Source organism: Pseudophryne corroboree, chromosome 4, assembly GCF_028390025.1.
Source record: "Pseudophryne corroboree isolate aPseCor3 chromosome 4, aPseCor3.hap2, whole genome shotgun sequence".
In the NCBI taxonomy this organism is placed as follows: domain Eukaryota; kingdom Metazoa; phylum Chordata; class Amphibia; order Anura; family Myobatrachidae; genus Pseudophryne; species Pseudophryne corroboree.
The window spans coordinates 434,211,568-434,222,112 of record NC_086447.1 but is presented as its reverse complement, the minus strand read 5'-3'; the positions used below and the strand labels follow the sequence as shown (position 1 = coordinate 434,222,112).

At 40.1% G+C, this 10,545-nt stretch overlaps 1 protein-coding gene across 1 annotated transcript; it reads right to left on the bottom strand.

The window, feature by feature from the left end:
- Positions 1–4,264: 4,264 nt before the first annotated feature.
- On the bottom strand, positions 4,265–8,854 carry TPBG (trophoblast glycoprotein). Its single transcript, XM_063916889.1, has 2 exons — positions 8,478–8,854; positions 4,265–7,979 (listed from the first exon to the last, which is right to left on the bottom strand). The coding sequence occupies exon 2, from the start codon at positions 7,722–7,724 to the stop codon at positions 6,522–6,524; it is 1,203 nt and encodes a 400-aa protein (XP_063772959.1). The 5' UTR covers positions 7,725–7,979; positions 8,478–8,854; the 3' UTR covers positions 4,265–6,521.
- Between the last annotated feature and the right edge of the window lie 1,691 nt (positions 8,855–10,545).

The following is a 10,545-nucleotide window of genomic DNA, read 5'->3' as shown; positions in this document are numbered from 1 at the left end:
GGTCATGCAGACTATCTTAAAAGGTAACAGAATTAGAACTAGCTAGAACCATTTGTTGCACATGAATGAGCTTTATAAATGATTTTCCTTTAATATAAAGTCATCATGAAATACAATACACTGGCTAAAGCAACATCATATCTGAACTGGAAAATAACAGCGGCTAAGAGTTGTTCTGGTTTGCATCAATTCTAAACACTACAAAGTGCACTGGCCACAAATATTATTGTTTATAATAAAACTTAGTGCACTATGTCTATTGAGAATAATGTTCTCTGGGCTTAAAACCATTTATTTGTGCAATTATTACACTCCAATGACTACTTCTTAGCAAAGTCACTCATACGGTAGATTGTTGAAAGCAAATCCACCCCAGCAAAGGTTACTTATTATATTTACAGTGCATTAGGAATAGAAAAACAATTAAGTTATACATTTTTTAACAATGTTACTTAATATTTTTTTAATTAATAAACAACTAGATTGCAAGCACACATTGGATTGCATTTATGTCAAATGTTATACAGGTTGAGTATCCCATATCAAAATATTCCGAAATACGGACTTTGAGTGAGAGTTCATGAGAGGGGGGGGAAACGTCACCTCAGGCTTTTTTCCCTTATACAAACAAACCCTTGTATCTGGAACAGCAGGCACTTCAGAAATATGTAAAACATCTTTTATTGCCACAATCATGTACTGAGTACTCTTAACCAATTTTGGATGTAAACTGGCCTCACTAAAGTCGACACTGGAATCAGAGTCCGTGTCGGTATCAGAATCCGCCATTTGGGTAAATGAACGCTTTTGTGACCCTGAGGGGGCCTGTACCTAGGATAAGGCGTCCTCCATGGATTTTCTCCACGTTTGTGTCTGAGAATCAGATTTATCCAGCCTCTTAGACAATAACGCCACATTTGCATTCAATGTACTCAACATATTTACCCAATCAGCAGTTGGCGGTGCCGACAGAGTCACTCCCAAATCCTTCTCTGCGCCCCCAGTAACTTCCTCTGGGGAGGAGCACTCAGCCTCAGACATGTCGACACACACACTGGCAATAGGGGACAGACCCACAGGGGCTCACACCCTAGCACCCATATACTACAGAAAAAATAATATATGATCACTGCGCTGTTTAAATAGCACCAAATGACTATGCCCCCCCCCCCCCCCGTTTTTGCTCCCTGTACTTGATAAGGAGAGTGGAGGTCCGGGCCAGCGTCTCTGCAATGTCTGTGAAGAGAGAAAATGGCGCTGGTAAGCTGTGAGGGCTAACCCACGCCCCCTCCCAGCGCGCTGTAGTCCCGCTCAATTTCAAATATTTACACTGGCGGGGGGCTTATATTTAGTGCCTAGGCACTTATAATATGCTCTTTTGCCAGTTTTTTAGCCAGTAACCTGCTGCCCAGGGCGCCCCCCCCTGCGCCCTGTGAGTGCCGTTGGTGTATGTGTGGGAGCATGGGGCGCAGCGCGACCACTGCGCTGTACCTCCGTTACTGAAGTATTCTGCCGTTACTGAAGTCTTCTTTCTTCTGTATACTCACCTGGCTTCTTTCTTCTGGCTTCTGTGAGGGGGATGACGGCGCGGCTCCGGGAACAAGCAGCTAGGCGCACCAAGTGATCAGACCCTCTGGAGCTAATGGTGTCCAGAAGCCTAAGAAGCAGAGCCTTTAACTCAGAAGAAGTAGGTCTGACTTCTCTCCCCTCACTCCCACGAAGCAGAGAGCCTGTAGCTAGCAGGTCTCCCTGAAAATAAAAAACCTAACAGAAAGTATTTTCAGAGAAACTCAGTAGAGCTCCCCTAGTGTGTGTCCAGTCTCTCTGGGCACAGAATCTAACCGGAGGAGGGGCATAGAGGGAGGAGCCAGTTCACACCCATTCAAAAGTCTTATAGTGTGCCCATGTCTTCTGCGGATCCCGTCTATACCCCATGGTCCTTTTGGAGTCCCCAGCATCCTCTAGGACGTAAGAGAAATATTGTATTAAATAACCTTCAGGCTGTGTGTATAAGGTGTATATGAAACATAAATGAATTGTGTGAATGTAGACACACTTTGTTTAATGCACAAAGTTATAAGAAATATTGGCTAAAATGTGTGTATAAGGTGTATACGTAACATAAACGCATTCTGTGCTTAGATTTAGGTCCCATCACCATGATATCTCATTATGGTATGCAATTATTCCAAAATACGGAAAAATCCCATATCCAAAATACCTCTGGTCCCAAGCATTTTGGATAAGGGATACTCAACCTGTATAGTCATAAAATAGTACTAGCATGAAAAATAATTTCAACCTCTGAATTTAGTTTTGTCAACATACATGATTGCTCTTTGTACCAAATAAGATGAAATTAATCTAAAAAGGCAAAACTGAAATATTTGTGTTGGGAGAGTATTCAATGAAAACATACACAAGTGCACAGTACTAGCTGTAGTATAACATTTGGTATCCCTGTACTATACAATGGCACTGCATTATTGTCTCATTAATGGCAATAAAATAAAAACAGGTATCACTGTTAATAAGGGTCACATTTCATTAAAAGAATATCCCTCTACGCATAAAACAATGTAATTGCTTACTCTATTAGGCTTTTTACTATGTGCAACAAAATAACCATATAACGCAAGATAACTCCAAACAAAACAAAAAAAAAATGTGGAGGTAGAATAGGGATAGAAGAGAAATTATACTTTTATCTCAGTCTTTAAGCCTTTTTAATATTATTACAGACTTAACTCTATTATTCTGTGGAAGTAGTTTGAAAAGGTATACTCGCATAAAGGTTAAATAAGAACCATGACATAAAATGGATGGTTGCATTAATAAAAGGCATATTGTATTACTAAATGTTTTGTTATGCTCCTGTATTCTCCTGTATTCTCAGGGGGAATAAGTTTACACAACTTTATCAAAACAGTAGAAAGCTTATGTAAAATGTACTTCAGAAAATAAAAGCATATTACTATAGAACAGCTGTATGTAATGTTTACTTTTGAAACAAAATAGTTTTCTGCCAATGAAAATGTTTTTCTTGCAATGGAATGTTAACAAATATATTACTCCCTGAATCTACTTTGTGAAATCATATAAACTTTTGTTATTAGGACTATTAAATCATAATAAAGTGGTTTGACTGTAGCATTTTTTTTTTTATGTATTATGCATTATATTATCTATGAATCCTAAAAAATGTTGTACTATAGAACTTATATGAACAAACATTACAGGGTATATATACAAAACGCTGAATTCATCAATTTTAAATCAATGTTGCATTTTTGGGTAAACACAATTTAATAGCAGATTATTTTTTATATTAACTTTTATATGTCAGTAAATGTGTGTTTTAGCGCTGGAAGCACAAAATCAATTTAGGTCAATTTTCATTGATTTGAAATAAATGCAAATCAACAAAAATTCGCCTTTCATAAATACACTCCTAGGTCTAATATTTTGACGAATTTTGTGAATTCTCCAACCATTTTGTATCACTAATCATTGATCTGACATTATCTTTATTATTATGCACGTTACATGCAAACTTTAATAATGACTTGAGACATTAGGATCATTTATTCAAGCAATTTATTTTGTTATATAACAATAAATAAATATTTTATCCATAATGATATATCATATGATAATCATATGATAATCCATAATCAATAATACACTTTCATGGACCCCCTGGCTGTAGGATCCCATTCATCTATATAGGTGCCCCTCCATTGTTTGATATATATTTCTGCTGAATTATTGCAGAACACAAGAATATTTATTGACACAAATTTTAGCATATTATCTTTATCCAGAAAGTTATAAAAACTTTTGGTAAATATCTACTTATGCTAAATAATAATATACATTCTTCATCACAAAGTGTTGCTTTCTGCAGTCACTGTTAGGGGCGCTGCTAAACAATATAATGAGAAGTAGAATGCCAAGAGCGGTGTTGGAAGAAAAACAGAGGCATATTTTAATTGTACATAGACACTGTATTCCAAAATACAGGAGGGGGACGACGACTTTAACCGAAGTCCCAAATATCGCAGGTAATACATTGATATCTTGATCATGTTCTCAAGACACAATTCACAATACTTTTAATAATTAGACTTCAACAATCCTTAATTTACTGAGGATGACAGGTCCAAGATAGAAATGCTTGATCGTCAGCCATCATAGAAAATTCAGGGATGTAATTAAATATAACATAAATATTTTATTGTATCTTGGATCAGAGACAGAAATGTGAAAATAAATGGTCAAGTTTATTATATTTGACATCATAAAATCCAACAGATGTACAGCATAACGAGAGAATGTTTTAAAATACATTTTATTGTGCTTTAGCAAGTTCACTAAAATACTGTAAGACATCCAGAAGCAAACTACAGACCTCCGGGGAGGTTGGTTGTTTGCACCACCAGTATTTCCATGCTACAAGTTACCAGACACACTTCTTACCCTATTGAGAGTACAGTAGATTGTAATATAAACTGACTTATAAGAAGGTATAAGCAGCATCCCTAGTGAGTTATACAAGGCTTCCATGATTTTATTATATATCACACACACTCCATCCAGTGTAACAATATGTTTTGTAATACTATAAGTTTTCAAGCATTATTCCTCAATCAGTATTTATCACTTCAGGATACCCTTATATATAGTCTTTACAGCCTTATGTTGTACAAATAAGGAGGTAATAACAGTATTTCTGGACCTGCTGTATAGTAGTAAATGATATGAGCAAATATAAAATCTAACATACATTTAAAGGTTTACGAGTGAAGCTCCATGCCAGCGTTTTGCATTTTAATTCAAAGAAGCCTCAAAAATACGTACTATTACTTTATATAAAAAGATGCACACAGCTGCATAGTCAAATGTTAGTTGTAGGACACAATTAGAAGTTCATTTAAGTCTATGTACTTTAAGTTGTGTTCTAATACAATCAAAGCTTATCCGTTAATTAGCACAGTTAAACATATATAACTGTCCTTGCAAGTCATTTAAATTACATATATTAAGAAAGGACAACAAAAAAAAAAAATTACATCCTCTCCATGATGCCAGCTAAACTGAAATAAAACCCGTTAAATTACCAAAATATAAATAAAATATATAAAATAAGGCATCTGTGCAGTTTGACCATTATGACAGAATTATCTGACAATGAGAACAAACTGTTCAGATTGTAATCAAAGAGCAGATAATTATGATTAGACAAAACCCATGCATTGGCCCTACAAAGTTTAACCACTATGAAACATTACACATTCATGCAAGCAGTTGTTCCCCCACCCACCCAATAAATTAAGACACATATTGATTAAGGGTTAACCAACTTCCTAACCACTTATCACACTTTTCACATTGCTGCCCATATATTGCTATTTAAATATACCAGATATTCATTTTTACACTTAATGCTTTGTTAACAATATGAATTGTTACATAACAGGTACCTGCATTAAAATGCATTCTTTAAAACATCTTGGTGGTATTTTTTTTATAAAAAAGCAATGACAAAATAATACAGGTTATTAATACAAATATTAATATTTGTTTTTCAGTGACACATTTGTGGAGGGTATACTGTACATTGTTCTAGCTCTACTGAAGTAGGCACTCTACAAAACAAGAGTTTAAAGCACATATTTCCCGATATGAGACTTGGAAGCTCCCCGTAACATATAAAAAAAACCAAAATCGAAACCTGCATTTCCCTTGCTTGATTTACAAAAGTTACAAAGTACAAAAAAATTTTTGGCTGAAAAATTTCCACACGACAATTATTTTAATATATCCTTTATTGAGTTAGTTACTAAAAGTTAGCTGCAGTTTATAGAAATTCTGCTTTAGTATAAACTGCATATCTCTTTTACAAAAAACAGTGCAAAAGTATTAATGTGGATGTTTCCCAGTCTAGAATTTCAAATAAAAGACCAAACATGCTATCTAAGCAATAGTTCCCATGTTGCACATGCAAAGATCTGCAATTAGCTTTGCTGCGTTCTCACAATTTCGCAGTTTCACAAAGCATTAAAAAAAAAAAAAAAGTTTGGAAACAGACAATATAAAAAACAAAAGTAAAAAAAAAACTTGAGGCAGTAATTGTTGATCGTATCTGAATTGGCAATGTGTTGTACTATTCAGAAGCTGAAAGAAACATAACAATCACTGTTGCTGCTTAGCACAATTTTTAGATATATATTGCAGGATTGTATACCCAAGAACAGCAAAACGAGTCAAGTCTGTTGTTATGTATGGATGTTTAGCATGCAGGGTTCAGTGTCTACAGTACAGAGTAAATTATAATGCAGCAAGAAACTTCACAGTCATATGGAGGCATTCAAAATTCCTGCATGGAGTCTTTTGTTTTGTTTTTCTGTTCAGCTTTCCAGCAGGGAGTGAGAAGTAGAACAAGCTCAGGGGTTAGATGCATTATCTGTACAGTAAGTTCATGCATAGATAAAGTGTTGCTCCTGTGTGAAAAATAATCTTTATACATCAGAGTTTGTGCTCAAGTTTGTTAGCCTTGGATCTGCATTAATTTCGTATCTGTAGTGGTAACCTTCCATATGATCTCTACATGCATCTCTGATGTTGTACATCCATTTTTTAATACCTTTTCTGTTCAAATATAAAACAAGGAGAAAGATCACTCCTATAAGGGCTAGCACTATACCCAGAAAAACATAGGATGTTTGTAAGCTGGTATCAGTAGCATAAGGTGAACATTCAAGCTCTGAGATTTTGACAGAGAGTAGTGGCACATCCATCATCTTCTGTGGGGAGAAGCATAGCAAGCTGGATGGTTCTTTCACTACGGAGGTCTCCTTGAGCCATGTGATAAAAAACTCAATTTCGCAGTCACACAGCCAGCTGTTGTTACTAAGTTGAACTGTCAGACCTGGCTGATTGGAGAAATCTAGAAGAGTTGTGTTTCTCAGGTTTTTTAGAGAGTTGTATCTCAGATCCAAGGTCTCGAGGTGGCTGAGGTTTGTGAAAGTCCCAGCTTTCAAGCGTAACAGGGAATTGTTGCTTAGGTCAAGGTGTTTGAGGCTGGGCAATGAACTGAATATATCGGTGGGTAAATACAGTAAATTGTTCCCACTCAGGTCCAGGGTTTGGAGGTTACTCAGTGATCCACTCTGAAGACTTCTTGCCAAAAAGAATATGAATGATTCATTGTATAAAGAGTTGCTGAGGTTCAGTTCTAAAATTGGGCTGCTGCGGTTGCTTCCAACTTGGAAAATTAAGCGACCTATGTTCTCGAGCATATTGTTGCTAAGATCCAGATGCCTAAGACTGGGAATGTTTTGGAAGATATTACTGCCCAGTATCTGGAGGTGATTGCCACTGAGACTGAGATTAGACAGGTCTGCTAGGGTTTGATTAAATGCTCCTTCCTGCAGGCTGCTAATATGGTTGTGTGTAATAAAGAGGTTCTTCACATATGAAGGTAGGTTTTTGGGTACTTCAGTAAGATTCTTATTCACACACTTCACAGTCCGCGCAGCCTCAGAGCACTCGCAGAAAGCAGGACAGGGAAACTGCTGTTCAGACTGGGACCACACATCGCCCAAAACATGCACAAGAATTATCACTAACAATAGTGAACCCTTCATGCTTTTTCCATTCCCACCTAATCCAGGATCCCTCCTCCAAAGTCCCATGAGAGAGTGTATATCAAAGGAAATCATTGCCCCAGCTTTTGTTTCTGTTGGATTTAAAACCCAGGGTGCCCCTTTAGGGGGCTTTGTGTGCAATCTGGTTTTGCTTAATTCCCAAATGTTTCTGCAACAGGCAGGATAGAGAGAGTGCAACGTGTGGTGAGGGATCCTTACTGATGCTAGTTCCTAAAGCATACTGTAGAAGTGAAAGTCCCCACTTCTATATGGTCTCCCATATGCTGGTGCAGCTCCTCCTCTCTCTGTGTGCTTAGTCCACAGCCAAACCTGGAGTAAAACACAAAAGAGAACTCAGACATATCAATGATAAAGGAGGATAAACCACAGATTGCTCACAAAGCAGTGTTCTTAATCCAGTCTTTCATCAAAGACTCCCTCCCCTAGGAAAGCATTTGTCATTTCTCCCTTTGCTCTTACATGTCATCGGGTTAATTCAGGCTTCAGGTTACATTATCCACGCCCTTGATCATCTTCCAATGGGTTTCCCCTTCCCCCCTCCAGCCTATATCCTTAAGTAGGTCTCACAAACACAGACAAATGGTACCACTGTCACACAATCACTGCTATCCCGACAGACTGTAGCGCAAGGAGAAACAAAGTGGGTGAATAAGAGGCTGGGGCGGCCACAGGGATGGAACTACACATATACCAAACTCTTCAAACATTCACAACTCAGAGCTCAACTTGTTCCAGAGCAGCCAGTGGCTTATGCCGTAATAGTGTAAGCAAGGCCGCGTGCCAGTCACGCAGTATCTGCCGGATTACCTGCAGCGGGAATCTCCTCTGCTTGTTTACCAGGAATTCCCGGGACAGGTCTCTCGGCATCAGCAGCGGCAGCTACTCCACATCCAGCCCAGTTCACAGCAGCTGCCTCTTACTCCGCTCTCCTGCTGCTCCTGGTCCAGCCTCCCGGGGAAATACCATCAGCAGCGCAGGCAGGAGGGGTCCGGGCACAGCAGCGTGCTGATAATACCTTGCGGGAGGGTCTCTCCTGTGCCACATACACAGCCTGCGGGCTCTGCCTGCAATATGCGGGGCATAGCTAATCCTAGGGGGTCCTGGGAGCACAGGAGCAGCTATACGCAGTCTGCCAGCTCTGTGAGTGTAAGTGGGCTGGGTGTGAGCATCCCTTCCGTGGTGCACACTGCTGCTGCCTTTCTCCTCCCCCTATCAGTGGGAATGCATGAGGCTGGCTGGTGTGTGTATGTATGAGCCAGAGGAGTGTGCGGAGATGAGGAGAGGCACGGGGACACATTGCTCTCCATCCTGACTACAGCTTCCAAACTTTGGAGCACAGGGAGAAATAAACTCTGCAACTCCGTGCACTCGCAGGCTGCCAGCTCCCATTCACTCAATAGGGAAACCAGTGTTAACTAGTATTACTCGGACTGTTATGATGCAGTTGCTAAATTATTGCAGAAGATTAAAAGGTAGCTATTAATTGTTCTTTAACGCAACGTATATTTCTAATGTGTGTACTATTAGCACATACATACAGTAATGACGTGATGATAGAATTATACTCCGTCACACTTCCCACTACCCAGCGTGATATTCGTATACCTGTATATGCAGCTCCCTTATTGTTCGGCTGTGTGAAAGTAAGCGATTCCTATGAAATAGTAGGATCAAATTGGTGATTTTCTTCCTCGTTACATCATAGTGTTACCATTCCTACCTTCCACACCCTGCTGCATGATGTGCAGGAGACTTGGGGCAGTCTTTCCTCCTTTTCTACCTGTTTAGTGTTATTGAATGTATTGTAGCTAAAGTACTTCCTTCTCCTTAGTGTGAAACATCTATCTGCACTGTCGTTTGCAAAGGATAATGCAATTGATCATCTGGCAATTGCTTTCCCAGCAAATTAGATCCTATGTTTAATTTTTCATACTGACCAGATGCTATTTTTATCATTGTCCTGTAACCGCAACTATATATTCAGGTTCTGTTTCAAAGATGACAGATGAAATAGGTTTTGCAAGGTTATACCACTACAGTGGTTGCCTATGCGTATGATACTGTAGTGTGTGTGTAACTAGATATGTCAGGTCCTTGGAGTTATGTAGTAATTTTTTTATTTTTTTACTTTTTTCTGTCAGATGTGTATGTCAGTGAGACAGAGATGCGCTGCTGTCAGTGAGGTGGGGATGTTCTGTCAGTGAGGCGGGTATTTGCCGCTGTCAGTGAGGCAGGGATGTTCTGTCAGTGAGGCGGCGATGCGCTGCTGTCAGTGAGGCAGGGATGCGTCGCTGTCAGTGAGGCGGGGATGCACCGCTGTCAGTGAGGCGGGGATGCACCGTTGTCAGTGAGGTGGTGCGTTGCTGTCAGTGAGGCGGGGATGCGTTGCTGTCAGTGAGGCGGGGATGCGTTGCTGTCAGTGAGGCGGGGATGCGTTGCTGTCAGTGAGGCGGGGATGCGCTGCTGTCAGTGAGGCGGGGATGCGGTGCTGTCAGTGAGGAGGGGATGCGTTGCTGTCAGTGAGGCGGGGATGCGTTGCTGTCAGTGAGGCGGGGATGCGTTGCTGTCAGTGAGGCGGGGATGCGTTGCTGTCAGTGAGGCGGGGATGTGTTGCTGTTAGTGCGACAGGGATGCGTTGCTGTCAGTGAGGTGGGGATGCGCTGCTGTCAGTGAGGTGGGGATGCGCTGCTGTCAGTGAGGCGGGGATGCGCTGCTGTCAGTGAGGCGGGGATGTGCCGCTGTCAGTGAGGCATGGATGTGCTGCTGTCAGTGAGGCATGGATGTGCTGCTGTCAGTGAGGCAGCGATGTGCATCTGCCAGTGAGACACAGTGATGTGCCCAGGAGAGTTTTAAAAGAGAGAGGTTCCTGTGTGCA